General features: G+C 37.1%; 1 protein-coding gene across 1 annotated transcript in view; it reads left to right on the forward strand.

Annotated features, from left to right (window-relative positions):
- ARID2 (AT-rich interaction domain 2) overlaps nucleotides 1-19,365 on the forward strand; it is a 103,528-nt gene that overhangs the window by 81,359 nt on the left and 2,804 nt on the right. The window contains exons 16-20 of the mRNA XM_065658064.1: nucleotides 8,405-8,553; nucleotides 13,906-14,044; nucleotides 14,144-14,229; nucleotides 17,975-18,098; nucleotides 18,195-18,286. Coding sequence (XP_065514136.1) covers nucleotides 8,405-8,553; nucleotides 13,906-14,044; nucleotides 14,144-14,229; nucleotides 17,975-18,098; nucleotides 18,195-18,286 — 590 coding nt within the window. The remainder of the gene's footprint in view (nucleotides 1-8,404; nucleotides 8,554-13,905; nucleotides 14,045-14,143; nucleotides 14,230-17,974; nucleotides 18,099-18,194; nucleotides 18,287-19,365) is intronic.

Genomic DNA, 19,365 nt, shown 5'->3' on the forward strand with positions numbered 1-19,365 from the left:
AATCGAAAATGGTATGGCTGTGTCTCTGGAATGGAATAAATATTATCTGTGGTTGTTTATTCCCTGGACATGTGGCTGACGAGAATTTTCAGTTGTGTCTCAAAGAGCTATCAGACTTTCGGGTTTTTGAGAAGAGGAGAGTAATAATGTGAACTATTTAATTTGTATTGGATTAGCTGTTCTATCATGATACTAGAGGAAAAAAAAAGAATATTTACTGTGCTGATAGTTTCTTTTTTTACACTGTCGCTCATATCACTATCATTAATAGTTCGTACATTTTCCATTAACTGTACAAACAGAAATGCTGCCAGCTGGTTATGCCATTCAGTACAGATTTGCAGATCAAAATAACTTGGTTTAATGTCTGCTTCTATGGAAGTTGGCTCATTTTCCTGTCCATAGGATGCCCTTGCTTTCTTCAAAATTGCAGGAATGTGGGAGAAAAGGAGTTTATTAGTTTTGATCTTGTTGAACAACCTAATTTGTTAGCTAATTGCATTAATCATTACATATGGCTATTCATGAGTCGTGTCTGTCATGGTAATGCTAAGTACTGACTTATAATAGAACCAGCTTTATAGTACTCTGTTCGGATATAGTGAACATCATAGTTTGCTTTAAGACTCTTAAGGATCTTTACCACTCTTCTAAAATTTATGTCTTGGACTATACCCAGTACCAAAATCATTCTGACCAGCTCTTTTTTTTTTCCGAAGTTCCCAAACAGATGCAGTAGCCATTGTTTTGCTGGAAAAGCAGGTGTTAAATATTTCCAATATTGAGTCTGTTTCTAGGAGTATCTTTAGGACATCTAGAATTACTAAGATGTAGTCATAAACTCAGTTTGAGATTTAATGAGGTTAGGCTCTGTATAATGTCATATTTTCTGCCTCCCATTTTGAGCATCGTCTTCATATGATAAGCAGCTTTCTTGTCTCTGACTTTTTGAAAGGCTGCACTGTTTTCACTTGAGCATCTGCATTGTTTTATCCTCTCTGCAGTACCTAATGTATGCTGGATGTCTTGCAGAAGAAATAGGAGAGCATGATTCTTTTTGTGGACAGTGTGAAATAAATGCAACCCAATGGAGAAAAAAAGGGAGGGACAGGGAATAAAGGAACATTAGCCGTGGCAAAATTACGTAGCTTCTGAAGCTGTTAGTCTGTGTGATTTCCTGTTTGCTTGTCATCCTAAAATTTTATTTTGAACTAAAGCTTGTCTTTCAGAGAAGTGAGATGGGGATAGAGGACGAAAATTTGTAATAAAATTAGAACCCAACAGGAAGGCTGGAAAAAGAGATGTATAGGACAGAAGAGGGAGGAGAGTATCGCTTATGCAACTACAGCAGGATTAGTTGTCATGAACTGCAGAGAGGAAAAAGGGAAGGCACTTGAACTGAAGGACAAACAAACAGGGAAGGGAATGGCAATGTGATAATTAAGCAAGAAGAGTGAAATAATTCTTAATGTAGAAGTTAAGAGAAGATTTGTTTCAAGCTATGAATGGTAGTTTGAAATGGGCTGGTACTATATGCTTGTGAGGGGAAAAAGTTGATTTAAATGGCCTACTAAAGTAATGAAAGCTATTGTTGTTTATGGGAGAGCCCATATCGTGCTATCAAAATCCAGTTAGAGAAGTCCAGATATGTGTGTAGAATCTGTGATTGTTCTATGTTAATTGTATACCTCAGCAGAACTGATTGAAAAATACATATATACTGACTTTAAAGATTTTTATTTTTTGTATTTTTATACAAAAATTAGGCTATGGGCATATGGGTAAGAACATATGTCTTTATATTTCCATCTGTATTTTGTGAGTCTGTTAAATGTAGTCTGTGAGGAGGCAGAACTGGCACTTGACTTCCTTGGTGTCCTTTTATTTCTGTGGTTCCTGCTCCTGAATTATTGCTTTCCTGAGGCATTGCACTGGGCTGCTGGAGGAAAAAGAAATGAGCAATTACCTACCTGTACATTTTATTTTCCACTCTTTTTTACTCCTCTTCAGACACCTCCAAAACATCTGTTGAACATAACCATGTTGGTTTGTCCCAGTTGGTGTATGTTTTTAAGGAATGTTCTGATATCACACCAAGTTCCTAGAAGTGAGCAAATCCGATTTAAATTGCCTTATCTGGCTTTTAAAGTAATCACTTCCCTGCTCACCACTGTCATCCCCTCATAAACGACACACTCCCATTTCTCCTAAGGCCACTCACTTGAAACATGCTTGGGTGGAAATTTAGGCGGCAAAAGCTGTGTGAGTGTTGTCTGAACTATTTGCTCCTGCTCTCTGTTGGTTGGGAAGCTGAGAATTACCATGTGCCAGAAAGCAGGTGTGTGGCCCCAGGAGGTGTAATTCATTCCTAGCCACAGAGCAAATGAGTTTCTCAGCTGGAAGTACCGAAATACAGAATCTCTTGCTTTTACTGCTTGTCACTTGTGAAGCACACTGTTGCAAGGAGACTTAAACCTCAGTAATCTAACAACCAGAAATGAACATTTATTTTAGTGCCTACCTATCCACCTGACCCCTTCCTCACACTCAAATACTGTAATAAATTTTCAGCTTATAAGCTACCTTTTTATATATGTTCATTATTGGGAAGAAGCTAAACATAAAATTTTCAATAACACTGAACTTCGAATCCTTTGATACTTTAAAAAATATTTTACTAACAACTAATTGTTTAACATTGAGTCGAATGTATTTACTGTGGGTGCACGAATATTAATGGTGGGAGAAAAAAAATGCAACCTGATGCTTTTAAACTGCATATGGCTCCATACGTCAATAGGACCCCTATCACACTGGGATGCAGCGTGTTCTCTTGTTGATGGTACAGTAGGCCTTTTAAATAGAACGGGCAGGTTTTATGCTAAAATAGAGTTTGGCATTAATACATAAAGGGAATGGCACCATTGGTTCTGTGAAATGGAGGTAGAGGCTGTTTCTGGCCCCAAGGCATAGGGTGTATTACTGCTACCATGTAGCGAGCATGGATTCCCAAATGGAGGAGCTCTTGTGCATAAAAATAAATTAGAATCTTTTGTAAACAGTCTTTTGTAGTTAGCAGAAAACTCTTAGCTTTACTCTTAGTTTTCATGACTATGCTGGACTCCCTGCTCCCCGTTTCCCTGTCCCCCCACCTCCCAATGTCTCAATCTAAAGTCACTCAGTCTGGAGATAAAATCTCCTGCTTTCTTCAAGTAGGCTGTAGTATTTGTTCCATAAGTAGACTATACAGGTATTAAGGGTTTATATTTATGTTGCTAAAGAGTTCAGTGCAAATCATATAGTTGAGGCAAGATCAGCCACATCCATGCAGAAATATATCCAAGAGAGCAGGATCTTAAGAGGACCATCTGTATTGTTTTATATTTCACCTATAATAGCAATGTGTACAGTAGTAAAGGATATTATTTTTAGAGTCTGTACATAAATCCAGCTGTTAAAATTTTGCTTGAATTCGAGCACTGTCTTGTATTGCAACGCTTTACTAAATTATTTCTTTTATATAGATTGCTTATTTGTATGCTTGACTTTGTAATTCAGTAAAGACTACTGTCAAAGAATTTTCCTTCCATATGAATTAGATGAGTGATCAAAAAGCTTTCTCCAAAGTAAGCATTGGGGATGCAGTTCAAGGAACATAATTTAAGAGTAGTATAGCCGGTATTGCTAGCGTTGGCTACCCATCACATTTATCTTTGTTGCAACATATTCTGGTTTTCATTGGCCCAGGAAGCAAGATGGAAAATGGTTCTTTAAAGCGTCTTCCTCTGTATTTTAATAGTCCGTGCAGGCTCTTGATGAGGCTTGTTGCTATCTTTTATGTGGTTGATTCAAAAGTGTCATTTTTATCTTGAAGATAAGAAATTATTGTAGTTAAAAGTAACAGGTAAAGGTAAACTTAAGGTTAATTAAAGACAAGGTAACTGGAAAAAAATAAGCTCAATAGTTGTCTCCACTTTCTGCTTTGTACCTCAAAGAATTCTTTATGCGTATAGTCACAGCTCTTTATTGTACAGGAATTGCAGTAGCTGGATAATTAAAAAAAGCTGCTTTCTGGGATGGAATTGTGCCTGAGCCAGAACCTGCTATGATGGGAAGTCCATTGCTGGGATCCTGATAGTTCTTCATTGCTAAGCAGCTCCAGTTTAGCTGGGCTTGTTAGCTCTGTTTCAACATTGGCCACATCTCCATGTTGGACCTTGCCTTCAGCTCTGACACCAAGTACGGTTCTAGTAGAAGAAACATGGTGCAAGAATCACAGAATCACAGGATGTTAGGGATTGGAAGGGACCTCGAAAGATCATCTAGTCCAAGAAGAGCCTGTCTGGTTCCAGTCATGTCCAGTGGTGCTGGGCATGGTGCGGTCTGGATGTGAGAACAAAACCGACCTGGACAGCAGAACAATTGCACTAAACCTGTACAGCACTAAACCTGAGCTCATGCAGACCACGGCTGGTGCTGTATTTGGGATGTCTTTAATTTGCGGTTCAGGTAAAGAGCCCACACATAATGGAACAGTGGCTGTGGTTGTTTATTTCTGCTTTCCTCAGTATATGGTCAGTCAGGTTTTTTCTCTATGAGATAAAGTATTGGTGGCCAGCAACCCGCATAACTCAGCCGGCTTTGCACAGAGGATATTGAAGTTACAGAAATCCTAACTTTTGTCATCAAAACTTGAGATTTTTGCACCTGTGCCCAGGCACAGCAAGCTAAGAGACCTGCCTTGAGTCACGATCTTGCTGCCAAGACCCTAGTATTCAACAACAGGGAAGAAAGAAAATCTCCCATAGTGTGAAGGAATTCAGAAGTCAAATCCAGAACATGCTATCTTAGGGGTTGCCATCAGAAACTGGATTAAAGAAAAGAATCAAGTTGTCAGAGAATGGTATTTCTGTGCCTATTTTTAAAGTTTCCTCAGTGTGTCCTGCATCTTGTTACCTTTCATGCTTAAGTAACTTCTTTGTGCAGTGTATTAATTTTGACTCCTTTAACACAATTTGTTGTGTTCTGGGGGACCCAGAAATGTGTCAACCGTGGTTACTGGCAGGTTAGTTTATGTGGAATTAATTGTCATTTAGGGCAAACTTTGCAGAGTAGCTTAGGTCATTTGGGACAGGAAATCACGGAATAGAAATGCATTCCCATATGTGTGTGTATATAATACAAACATATATTTAGCTGCTTCTGTTAGTGTTTAGTTTATCAGATATTTTTATGTTTATATGCTGCATCATGACTCCTAAGCCCTTAAAGTGGCACTCAGTGAGCTTATGAAATGGATTATATTATTTGGTTATGTATTTAAAAAAACCAAAAGTGATGCTGCTGCTTGAGATACCTTGCAGTCCCAAGATCCAGAGAGATCTGATTTGCAGAAGTGCTGAGTGGTGGCAATTACAAATCATATCATGGAGAAGTCTAATCTGAACATAAAAAGATGCCATGAAATGCTTTCAAGTGTACTAGAGTACTGGGTGTTTGATTTCTTGAGGAACCTGGAATCATTAAAAGTTTTTGCCAGAGGAGGAAATTTTTTGAAATATTTATGCGATGGAGAAATTTTTTTTCAATGTTACTGCTTGTGGAAAGACTTCATTAGGAAAACCGAGGTGTCTATCATAGTTCCATATGTTAAAGAAATAAGTGAGTTTACACAATCATTGCATATTGGTCCTGTAAACTAGGTAGCACATAGCAAGTATTTCTAGGTACATTTCTAGAAATAAGGAGTTTCATTTCTGAAAAACAAAGACTATACCTAATTTTAGTGATGTCCCGTTTACCATACATTTTTCGTGTATCAATTTAGTATAGAGGTGGGAAAAATAAAACAAAAATTAACAGTATTTCTTATCTCTTGAATGAAGAGAGGAAAGCTTTGAGATATTTGAAAACAGAACTTAAGTTTCTAAAATAAAACCTAGGAAACAAAGATAACTTTGATTTTTCTGGTGATTTTAAAATATAATCAGCACAGTTGATAGGCAAGCAATAAATTTGACTTAAAAATGCATGGAAGTTGTAACTGCTTAATGCTACAAGTTTGAGCGAAACTTCTTTGCAGTACAGCACCAATAAGAGAATTCTAAACAACAATTATTTTCCACGTTTCAATTTATCAGCCTTTTTTTTCCTCACTAAAAAAAAGAAAGAAATAGGAGGGGAAACTGAATTTTAACTTTTTGTCCTGAAAATTCTTTCCCTTTCTGTGCTCTTTCATTTTCAGCATGTAACATTTTGTGTTATGTATCTCAGATCTTCTTGTTTAAAATAAACAATATTTTAATGAGATAGCATTAAAACCTTTGAATACCATGAGGAGAGCTTGCCAGAAAAACCCTTGAGAAAATTCATAATTCTGGGTTAATTGCAGGGTTTGCTTAGAATGGAGTAAATAATATGTGAACCACACATTGAATGATGAGATTAAATAAAATACTGAATTCATTCAGTACGCTCACTCTCTCTCCAGCACATTAAATGAGATAGAAGTTCTGTAGGGACAAAAAGTCACATAAAGACCATAATAATGTATTGATATCAGGATGCCAAGTGTAGATTGCAAAAACAAGCTGTGCTGCTGACACTCTATAATTTCAGCCTCCCTTTAAAAATGCCTTGCTAAAGGGGTGTTGATCTTAAAGATCCACTTGTGTTTACCTTTTGTTAAAAGATACATTGTGAAGATTCATTACCCAATCTGTAAAATATCTCAGAGGTCTTTAGATGGAAATCGTTGCAGAATTCAAAATAACGTTATTTATGATTAATGGACTAGAGTCCTTTCTTACAACTTTTGACACGCACAGGTCCCAGGTGTCATACAATAGTTGTGCTATGTCCAAGAGTTCCGCGGAGTTTTGTCTTATTTTTATCAGAATTTATGCTTGGACATGGGAAGTGTTTTGGTTTTGATGAGGCTTTTTTACAGTCCTTTTGGTCATGTTATTAGCGTTGTACAATCTGTGACAGTAATTAACTCGTTGCCCTGTGTGACTGTTGTCCACAATGCCAATAGAGAGCAGCAGAACTGAACATCAATATGCAAATGAAATGTTAGAAGTTGCACTTAACTTTAAAGTCTAGAGCTATTCCATAGCAGAGCTGTAAAGACATAACCAGAGTATTGTGTGCACCACTTCAAAGTGCTTCCTTTATAATATTCTTAAACAGAGGCTTGAAAGTAGTTTTTCTTGGTCTCTTGACAAAGAGTGTTACATTCTGTTTCTAACAGTAGGGAAGAAAAGGATGTTAGGTCTTCATTCCTAGATAATATTTAAAAGCTTGATAGATAGATAGATATTTATTTATTTATTTATTTATTTATTTATTTATTTATTTATTTATTTATTTAAATTGTCATCATGTCTATGAACATCTTGCTGGCCAGAGCCTTCCAGGAAAAAAGAAGGAGAAACAGTATTCTGATACAAACAATGTTCCAAAATCAGGAGGTCCAGTGTTCAGTATCTATTATTCAGAAAAATAAATAAAATTGACATATTTTGGCTTTGGTTTTCTATTTTTTTACATCACTTCTGAGGCAATTTTTATTAACTATTGAAGTAAGTGTCTTGTAGTATTGCAAGGGAGCAAGGAAAACATCTCTTTCCTCTCTGAAATGTTTATATTTCACTGTATACACATTGTATGGCATCTTTAGGCATTCTAGGCGTGTGGTGTTCTGTATAAAGGTACACGTGCTGCCTGGTTTTACAAGAGTTCGAAGAATTATATAATTTGCCAAGTTTTCTAGGAAAAATGATATGTCATAGTTTGAGCCTACTGGTCTTTGATAGTGTTTCTCTAGCATTGTTCAATTTACCTTTTCTTACATACTCTGTAACACTGGCTGACCTGTACTAATGCAACAGTTTAAGAATTCCACAGATGCAGCACATTAAACCATTTCATCAGAAAACATATAGCAGTTTTAAATGTATCAGTGCACATTTTTCTTCTGTTAGCAATATTTTCTCCTACATTTATATGCGAAAGCAAACTATTCCCTGTGCTGATGATATTGCAACTCCTTGCTTTTGGATGTGTTTTTTCTTTTCTTAAAGAACAAATAAAGCCTTTGCAAAATAATGCTAACCTTTGTTCCACTAGTGCCCTTGAGAAATTAAGTTGCAGTCGTAATTCCGTATTTGAATTTGCGCATAAGGTTTAGTAATTTGAATATTAGAAACTTCTGCATAAATACTATGGTGTAAAAGTTGTATGTCTGTTACTGTCTGTTAATGCTTGTTCAGAGTTCGAAGTGTTAAAATCTGAAAACGTGTGGATTGAAGTGTAAAACAAAAGATTTTTGAACAAACAATAAACTGTATGCCAAGTCTTGAAACAAGCCCTGTTTAAAACTGTGTTCTAACTTTTTCTACAGAGCACACCTGCAACGTCGATACCAACAGTGCAAGTACAGGGCCAGCAGATCAATTTGCAGCCGCCTTCATACACTGCAGCAAGTCAGCACGCAGAGCAAATGAAAAAACCTGGACAGAACTTCATGTGTCTGTGGCAATCTTGTAAAAAGTAAATGGTTCCTTTATTTAACTACCTTTTACTAATATGTAACAGATGCTTGTATATAGAAGGTGATTCTATGAGTTCTATCCTTTCTGTTTTCTTAAGTTACCTTATACTTTATCCATGGGGAAAAGAAAAAGCGAAAGCTCTTGAGGAAGTTGAGATGGGGGAGTGCAAGACATTTAACTGCTCTCAATTATATTTCAGAGCATAAAATGAATATTATGTGGCTTTCTTACAATATATTGATTCTTTAGTAATAAATAAAATATCGTCATGTAGTTAAGTTAACAAGCTTCAGAGCTAGGAATTTTTTTTTATCTGTGTTGCAAAGACAAAAGTAGTTACTGTACTCCAGTTACAAATAATTTTCTTGTGTTTCCAGTTTTGCAAGAACAGGGTGTTGCACTTCTATGTCATGGTCAAAGTCTAACTTAAATTATGACTAACTGTAGTAATTATGATACCATTTGTGTGCCACAGGACTCCATTTTCAGAAAAGGAAATAAAAAGGAACTTAGCCTTAAGACTAGACAGCAATGATTAGACTTTTTTCGATTTGTTGTTGTTGTCCTTGTAACAGAGAGGAATGAGCTAGCAGACTTATAGATGGAGGCTCCTAAAAACAATATATTACCCTTGCTATCTTGACACTGATTTTAAAAATAACATAGGTTTGTGAATATGCTTAGTTTTCAGTGAAGAGTACACAAAGGTAGTTTTCAAATAGCCATTTTGAAAACAGTGAGAGAAATTGCATTGACATATAGGATGGGTGTGAAAAAGGGTGAGACTCTTCGTCGTTACAGGACTTGGCAGAAAGCTGGTGTGTGGACATTCAGAAAGTTGGGGTGAAATGCTGGAGAAGTTAGAATGTTTGGAAGCGATGGTGAAAATGAGGCATTTGAGCAGAGTTAGAGGAATACTGAAGGACAGTTACTCTGTAGACCGCTGAAGCTGTAATTTCTTTTTTTTTCATTCCTTACAAACATAACTGAAAGGTTGGTAAGTCAATGGAAGACACATGGATTTTAGGTAACACTCTGGTGCTGTAGAGATCTGGCACTTTTAAAATCATTGCCCTTTTTTCACCTTCAAAGTGATTTTTATTTCTTTGGTAGGTAACACTTCTGTATATAAGAAATGCATGTAAGGCTTTACTTACTTTTCACTTTACTCCTTTACCACTAATAAATATAACCATAGAGACACGTTCTACTGGCTGCACAATAGATGCATAAGCACCTGTGTTGGTACAAGAGCTGGTTGTACTGAGGTGGAAATGAAAAGCTGGGGCGGTTTCTTACCAGAAGCATCATCAGTTTATACCATCTTGAAGAGTTTGCTGAACCGCAGTTTTGAAGCATAAGTTAGTCACCAGCTTTCTTCTATGTCTAAAGTTATGTAGGGTGAGTTGCATAGAGTTGAGGTGACATGTAACCATAGAACGAGCTGATGTCACATGTGAAGTAAGATGTGAATATGTGCGGTCAAATTTTGTGGCGGAAGGAGGAACAATACAATTTTGATTACCTTACATTATCAGTCTTTTTGTCAGTCTGCCTTAAAATAGTATTCCAGCAAGTTTTACTGAGGTGGAATTTAAGGGCTACAGGGTCCATATTTTACAAGCTGATCTCTACATTTTATGTCAAAGATAGTGTATAATTCCTGTTGCTTTAGTTTCTCCTGTCATGACTTACTGTACTGGTTTTTGTTCATGGTTAAGTTTCATTATTTTCAAAAGCCTTCAGAGATTTTGCTTTGATAGATTGTAGTTCATGTGACACACAGCTCTTGTTCCTTCAGTGTTTCTCACTTTTAAAATATTTCAGTTACAACCTAAAAACAGTTTAGATAAACATTACACTCAGCGTTTTCTGTGGCAAAGAGCGAACTGAAATGTTGAGTCAGCATCTTCCTCAGGTGCATGTTGTTTATCCATATTCCTCCAACAGCCTAATTAAAAACAGGAATATCAAATCTCCTGTAGGCTTCCTGCTTCTAAAAGATATAAGGAAAAATCTGGAATCGCCACCTGTTATTTTAACTGTTATATTTGTAGCTCTCAATCTTAGCTGTTTATGTTGTTTAAGCAGGAAACAAGAAGATTCTTTTGAGTGGGTCATTAGTCTACTCTGTGAACTTTACATCCACTACTTGGTTTCATTCCTGGTTGTTTAGCAGTTTTTTTCCTAGGTGATAAACAGACAGATTCATCATAGTAGAATGATAGAGCAGTGTTTTTTTCCATGGTATTCACAGTTGTCCGTAAAGATATACCAGGAGACAAATTCGATCCAGTCATTTGCACCTGTTTCTCTATGCATGTTCTTTAGTTTAATTGTCACAAGATATTAGCATTAAGTTTCCCTTCCATGATGTATTGCAGAAGACAGTGAAGGCCTTCAAAGACATTTTATTAAGAATCAGAATAAATATAAATAAAATAGTATGTTCTTTTCCTCCCCACTATCTTGACTGCTGCAGCCAGCAAAGTTCCAGTGGTGTGGGTGTGGGTTTTGCCGTTTCGTTTTTAAGAACTGAATTAAGAAACATTATACCCAGATTTTGAAATAAATTGCAACAGATTTAGTAGTGTCTGACGACCACAACTAGATCAGGCCCAGTTATGCAAATAGTTGTAATGATTGGCCTCTCACAGATTTATTCAGGTTTAGTGTCTGAAGTGGCGGTAGAACTCTAAAAGGTGTCAGTCAGGACACTGCATTGAGGATGTAACAGAAAGTAGGTGTTTTCCTTTGAAGTTCAGCTGTCTGCAAGTACTAATTGTATCCAGCTTAATCTAAGAGCTGCTATTTTGTTTCGGGGTAGGCAGGAGCTGTCTGCTCTTGAATTGCTTTGTGTTTAAAAAGTAAATTGGAAATGCTATTAAATCTGCACTGCCTGTCAAGTCAGCTATTAGTTTAATGTTCTGTTCAACAGCTGAACAGAATGATGGAGAAATTAAATGGGAAACGAGAGTGTAGAGTCAACTGACCGTATTCTCAGTACTTATGCTTTTCTTTATTACTACATTTAGGTGTTTCTTTGAGGAAAAATATAGTTTTTCTCTGCAAAATGGCAGTGAATTTGAATCTTCTTAGATCAGTGATTGAAGTATAACACTGAATTTATTATATAGTGAATGATCCAACGTAGCTGAAATAGCCTTATTTTTCTTAAAGCCTTGCCATGTTGAATAAAATGTTTTAAACTACATTTTGAGTTTCACTTACACCATGAAATAGGTTTCATCCATGCCAGGAGTTATTCATAAACAGGTTTGTGCCAGGCTTAAGTTTACACACTGACTTTCCCCTTTATTGTGGAAAAATGTCTTTCTGTCCTCTGAAATACCAACTTTTGCTGTTGAGCCAATGTAGATGTGAACCATTTTCTTTTCATTTGCTACTCTGGCCTATCTGGACCAATAGCAAGAGGCAGGTATTTCTGCTTGCCAGCCTCCCTTCAGTAAGAGCTGACTGGCATGGAAAAGATGAACGCTTTTGAAGGAAGCAGTATTTATTGCCTGTGCAGAAGGTACCTGCTCTATTACAGGCGATTATTACAGTAGGATTCAGACTTGTCTCTGGGTGAAATTAGCTCTTTACAACCTGTATGGCGTTCAGGTAACAGTATCTGTGCAGTTCAGCCTACGTATCGATTGCAAGTTTGTCTGCATAATGGACAGGATTGAAATGAGTGGTAGGATGTGGAAGGAGGTGGCTGGATCAAAGCACCCACTGATCTGCTCTTCACGTGCTGAGTTCTGACTTGAGCTTGTCCGTGAACAGCTGCTGTGGGTTTAAGACGTTGCTTCACCCCCGGCTGCTTGCTCTAAGTCTGTGGTGGGAGATCTCCCTCTTGGCACCGTCCAGCCCACTGGGTTCAGTCAGACATCCCAACACAAGTACTTTTCTTGTTAACTGAAGCTAAAATACTGACATGTGAAGCGGAATGGCTGAGGTGGGTGCATATGTTTCCTCTTGGGTAAGACTGTGCCAGTGGCGTCTGTCCGGCAAGTGTGTGAAGACAGCTGGTGGTCATGACTTTCCAAACAGCAGCAATTAGGTTTCTAGACCTCTTCTGTCTGAGCCTTAAGTGGGTGTTGATGAGCTGAGTTAGTTGTATCAAAATGAATTTCAAGCAGCTAAGTCTTTTGTTTAGTTTGGCCATTTTTTTTCTCTCTTCAAGTGAGTGATTTAATCTGTAGCACTTGAGATAATGTTCTAAGGTGTATCTAGACTAAAAAACCCACAACTTTGAGTCATTCACTACTTACGTTTACTATTGCTTTAAATATAGTGGTTCTCCATTACCATCTGATATATGTTAAAATAACACATCTTTAGTCTGTGTGCCAATTTGAAAAGGACTGTTTAAGAACTGTTAACTCACCAGTATTTTGAGGTGGCATTCACAGTGAATTGTAACGTTTCTACCCCTTTGAAATGGAAGAAAGCCCTTAGTGGGCTGAAGTCACTAGAAGGTTATGTCACACCTGAGCTCTCACCAAACAGAACAGAGAGAAAATACAAAATACACTGTCGAGAGTATTACAGGGCCAAGCTTAGGACAACTTAATCTTTTCTATTAATGCAGAAACCCTTCATTTGCTGAAATACCTCATGTCCTGTACCATGGGGCTGTTGGCAGCCAAAGTGCTTAGTTGGAGGTTTTGGAAAGTCGTTTCATTTGGTGAAACAACTGGCACAGGTTGCCCAAAGAGGTGGTAGATGCCCCATCTCTGGAAACATTCAAGGCCAGGCTGGATATGGCTCTGAGCAACCTGATCTAGTTGCAAATGTCCCTGCTCATTGCAGGGGGATTGGACTAGGTGATATTTGGAGGCCTCTTCCTTCGGTTTTGACGAGCATGCAGTATTGAGAGCGAGTAGGATGAATGCTGTGCATCTCTTTTTCCCAATTAAAGTTTAAATAAAGTCTCCATATGACTGCTAGTGAAGAAGGAGAACAGAAAAAGGAATACACGAAACCCAATTTTTTTAGCTATTTCTAGTTTACTACTGTATTTTGCTTGTATTGCAAAGAATGGATCCGTTGAAATTAACATACATTATTTCTTTGGTAAAGTATAAATAGAAAGACTGAACCATGATATTTCAATTGGATTTGGCAAAATCCTATTGCCATTTATTCATAGCTCACTGCTAATATTTGTACATATTTTTCCTTTTAAAATTTTATGACTTTTCATTTATCAATGCAAGTCTCATTTCAGAAAATAAAAATGTTTAGCCAGTATGAGCTTATGTTTGTGATACTTGTGCTTTGCCATTAACTGGAAAAGACCAAAACAAAACAACCTTAAATTCCCCTCCCCTTCTTTTTGTAGGTGGTTTCAAACACCATCACAGGTTTTCTATCATGCAGCAACTGAACATGGAGGAAAAGACGTCTACCCCGGGCAGTGCTTATGGGAGGGATGTGAACCATTCCAGCGGCAAAGGTTTTCTTTCATCACCCACTTACAGGTGCAGAGTTTCTTTCATATATTAGTTCAGAAAATAGTAGGAATTTCATGGTAAATTTTCACACACCCTTCTCACTGTCTTTTCTCTTTTCCTCAACAGGATAAGCACTGTTCCAGAGATGCTTTGCTTGCAGGATTAAAGCAAGATGAACAAGGGCAAGCAGGAAATCAGAAGCCTCCCAATAAGTAAGAGACTTGAGCCTTGTTAGCAAGAGAGAAAATAAGAGAATTAGAAATTATTGGAAGAATTTGTGTATTTATAACTTGGCTTAGGTGAAATTCTGCATATGCGGAGTCTGTAACAGTAACCAAATTTGAGGTCCATTACAGTAAGACAAAATGGGCAAAAGAGTGAATAGATTCTGATTTGGGAGATGTGGTTGCAGTTATCATAAAAAGAATAGCTAATTCCTTAAGGTATGAGGGTCAGTACTCTGTGGTGAACATTGTTCTCAACACAGTCTCCTGTTATTTCCTAACTGGACAGCATTTTAAAACTTCTATTGGAACAGGAAAGTGCTTGTAATCCAAATGGCAGTTATTCGTTGTGTACAGTTCAGCTGTTTCATAGAGCTGAGATGGATTGTCTTGTAACTTGCTGTATTCCTTCCAGTTTTGTCATCTAAATTTGGGCTGATTTGATCCAGGGGCTCTTGTAATAAATTTTCCTTTAAACAAACAAACAAGATAAATACCAGCTCCTTTGAGTCTTCTATTTTTGTGCTGCTACCTGGAATCAAATTTGGCTCTCTTCTTTCCGAAAATGATTTCAAGCGTCTGGAATTGATATTGGAGAACACAACCCCATTGCTGTGGGGTTGTGGTGATGGTTATGTTAATATTGGAATTATTCAGGGTTCAGTTACTCGTATAAGTGTATTGAGACTAGGTCTTTGTTAGTACCAAACTGGAATCTCTTTGTTGCAAGCTAAAGATGTAATTACATGGTCCCAGGCAGATTTTTGCAGTCTGTTCTGTGGCTCATTAAATTGCTACCAAGCTGCTGGAGGCAGCAAACACATTTTGGTATGAAAGTTGAGAAATTTAGTTTAAGGGTACTTTTTTTTTTTTTTAAATATAAACAAACTTCTTAACACAGACTTAAGATTGCTTTATGGTGCCTTGTTTTATTACACTAAACATCATTCAGAGTTCTGAAAACCACAAAACGAAGAATGATGGTAATGTTGTCTTAAATACTTGGTAAGTGGGAAGTGTAGGGCTGATACCATCTATGAGCATGTTGTGGACTCAGCTCTGCCTTTGCAAAAGTGTTCCATCATGCACACAACACATCCAGTAGATTCGTGTCCTCACAGGCTGCTTGAAAATTGGCACAGGTGGTCATATTAGAAAAAGTGTTAATACATCCCCTCTTTTAAGGCAGAATTCCTTAATTAGGTCAGATTCAGAAAGTAGGAATTTATATGCCTAACCAGTTCTCGCTGAAATGTTGAGACTGCAATATCACAAGATACGAAGGTTGTGATTTCAGAATACAAGTTGAAATAAGAGCATTCCGCTACTCAAAGTAGGATATTTTGACTCTCCCTGCCATCCTTTGATGCTGCTCGTGGCTGTGCACTGCTTACAGCGAGAGAGCTAGCTTTAGTTTTTGTCTGATTGCGTGGAAAATCAATTATGTTTAAAACCTAAACAAAACACACAACAAAACTAATGAATCAAAGAAGCGAGTTTGCCAGATGTGTAAATACACTTCTAAGCGTTAATTAGGCCAATTTTCTTCACTTAATCCCTCACCATTTAGTAAAACTACCCCTACACCTCAGAGTGCAGATAGAGTGAGTGCTGCTGGTGCTGGCAGTGAGATCTGTGGAACACAGTGTAACAGGCAAGGGCCCGTTCCCCTCAGCGTCATTTCTGTCTATCATCACACCAGACACACTGGAAGAAATCTGTAATGGCTTTTGCTAGAACCAGGTAGACTAAGTTAAGCTGCGTTACAGAGTTGGTGTTACACCTTAATTCTGTATTTCTTTACTTTTAAAGTTGTATTATATTAACTCTTCCTCTTCTGGCTTTCAGAAGTAGCTGAATATTACATTTTGGAAGGTCAGGTAGCACTAGCAGTTAAATGTATGTTGACTGTAGCTTTCTGCGTTTGAATCTTTTTGGATTCACATTAATTTTTTTCCCTGTTGCCACTGAAGCAAAGGTGGTAGCATGAACTGCCAAAAATATTCTTCGCGCACCATGGGAGTGAGGCAGGAGATAACTTTACCTCACAAGATGGTGTGGTTTGAAGTTAAGTTGATAATATAATTAAAGAAATGTGAGAGATGCTTGCCCACAGACATAAGTCAGTCCACTTGATGCCTCAGAAACTTTTTATCAACTCCTTTCTTCCAAAACAAAAAGGAATACAATCTTTTAATATATTCCTAATTTATTGCGATTGTCCCCTTTTCAATATTTCTAGAATCAAGGCAATAGTAATTCAACTTTGTAAAATATAGTATGATAGCTGTTGAAGAGAGACATTTGGAACAGCCTCCATTGATGAATCCTTGTTCTTCTTAATGTAAGGAAAACAAAAATGTTCCAGAAGTTAAAAATTAAGATGACAGTTCCTTTACTGTAGTACTTAGTCTCCTATCATTGCCCAGCTGTTTCTTAATTCAGCCCCTGCCCTTCTCCTTTTACTTCATAAAGGTTTTGAAACTCATTTCCATTCAGGGGAGGATGACATTATGAGCCAAGTTTTTAGGAGGCAGTCTGTCTGTTACTGCTACTAATTTTCCGGTTTGTGGTTTAAAACCACTCATATGAACCCTTTTTCTAATTTTTAACTAGGTTTCCGTGTTAGAATTTCAGATTATGAAGAAAGTCTCTGAATAGGGAATTCAAGTTTTATTCTTAGAATATTCACTCACAGTGGAAGATGCCTAAATAATACTCTTACAGGCTTTCATCTTAAAAAATGGAACATTTACTTGTGATTTATGCAATCTTTGCAAGTAAGCACTGCTGTTTATTTCTAGTATATTGAGATGTTCTAATCAGGTTCTACTAGAATGTTGAAAGACTTCATATTAGTATTTCTCAATATATTGAAGTATGGTGATACTTTTCACCATTGATACTGTTAAACTTTCCTTTGAGATTACATTATGTGTCTTACTCATTAAATGAAGTCATATATTTATAGTTTCAAACTCTAACTACATGAGTAATTTCAAAGTTTTACATGAAACACAGCTTTGACTTCAGTGTTAATACTGAAAACGGAGAATTTGCTTCTTCTGTGTTTATTTGTACCAGCTTTGTAAAATACCCCACTTAATTTATTAATCACAGTCTGAAAGCTGCAGTAGCAGGTAATTGGTTTTACAAATGTTTGATCTGATTTAACAATTAGATGGTTTATGTCTTAGATCATAACTTAAATCATGTTACTTTATATTACTCCTCACTAACCACAGCTAATACTTATTTTATGTTGTCTTAATGTCTTATGGTCCTGATGAGCTGTGCCAAGTTTGAATAGCTGTATTTTAAGGACATTCTCTGGCCAAATCTCAGATTATATTTGCCTAACTGCTATCACAATTCCTGTTAAACCCTGTCTGATAAAACATTCCTTTAAATAGGTACACTTCAGGAAGTGGCTGCATCATTAGTACAATATATTACTTTTCCATCACAAATGTCGCGGGTGATGAGCAGTACTTCTTCAAAAGAAGTGTTTTTTTCACATAAAATAAAGCCCATGATTCTTCTGAAGGCTTTTCAATAAGGTTTATCTCTGTGGAAACAAAAGGCAAATCACATCTCAGCACTGACTATTAATGGATCTTTGTGTCTGTGTTCAGATAGGTTAAAAAATTGTCAAAATAAATTTTCAGAGATGTTAATCTTCTAGAAAGTAGTGCAAAGCTTACTTTTATTCATTCTTTCTTTCCTAATGTAGGCAGCCAGCTGCAGGGGGTACCGCCTCTACTCCCAGAGCACAGAAGGCCATTGTGAATCATCCGAGTGCTGCCCTAATGGCGCTAAGGAGGGGATCAAGAAACCTTGTCTTCAGAGATTTCACAGTTCGTATTGTTTGACTCAAGTATTAGATATTAATTGTTGACTGCTACTATGGGGTTTTTACGTTTTTTTTTTTTTTTTTTCTTTCTCTTCTGTAGGATGAAAAAGAGGGACCAATAACTAAACACATCCGATTAACAGCTGCCTTAATATTAAAAAATATTGGTAAATATTCAGAATGTGGTCGCAGGTAAGCATTGTATGATTCTTCTGATCCCAGTGGGCAGTGTTGTTTCTGTTATTTTAAGTGCCAAACAATAGGTAGGTTTTACCTATCCTTTAAAAAAAAAAAAGGATAAGTATATGGACAGTACAATTTCTCTCTCAGTTCTGCACAGTTTAGTTCCCCACACAAGTGTTCAGCCTCCTCTCACCTAGGGCAGTATTTGTGATCCAGACTTTTGAAATATGTCTGGTAAATTTGACAGGTTAACTTTTTGAAGAGAGATGACAGAAGCCTTTGCTATGGGTCTGTCCCATTTCCTCGTGAAGGCAGCACCACGTGACTCTGAAATTAATTCTTCTGTAAGCAACTTCCCATTGGCAGTACCCTTTTAGCTCAACTTGAGAAAAGGGAAAATGAGCTTTTATGAATATTTTCCTTGAGTTATGGAGTGACACACTGTTGTGTTCCATACTTGCTGCCTCGCTGTTTCTTTCCCCTCCAAACTTGGCTTAACTTTGATAAATGACTCAGCTTTCCTCTCACTTGTAGAAGACCCTTCAGTAAGTAAATAGACCAATACTGACTAAGTAGGAAATGTTCTTTATGATGCAGAAGGAGTAGTTACTTACTGTGCCAGTAATCACTGTGCACGCTGCTTGTTTTGTCCAAGAATTTACAAGCTGAGTGTTTTCTTCATTTTGTTTTGCATTGTTTCAGCTTCATAGTAGCGGAAGTAATTATTTCTAATAAGAATCTGTTAATTTTGTCTGTTCTTCAAAAATCTGTCAATAGGAAGGAATTTCCTAGTTGTAGTTCTAAACAAAAGAGTTTTGATACCGGTTGTAGAAACCCTCCTGCTGTCTCCAGCTGCCTAATTGGGGGTTGTAGTGAAGACAGAGACAAACTCTTCTTGGAGAGCGTAGTGAAAGGAATGAGGGGAAATGAGCAGATGGAAATTCCAATTAGATATTTTGAGTAAAAAAAAAAAAAAAAAAAATCACAAGAGTTGATTGAACATGGGAATAAGCTCCCCAAAGAGGCTATGCAGTCTCTGTCCTCTTAGATATGCAAAACCCAATTGGGTATAGTTTTGAGCAATGTGA

This window comes from Caloenas nicobarica, chromosome 1, assembly GCF_036013445.1.
Source record: "Caloenas nicobarica isolate bCalNic1 chromosome 1, bCalNic1.hap1, whole genome shotgun sequence".
Taxonomy (NCBI): Eukaryota; Metazoa; Chordata; class Aves; order Columbiformes; family Columbidae; genus Caloenas; species Caloenas nicobarica.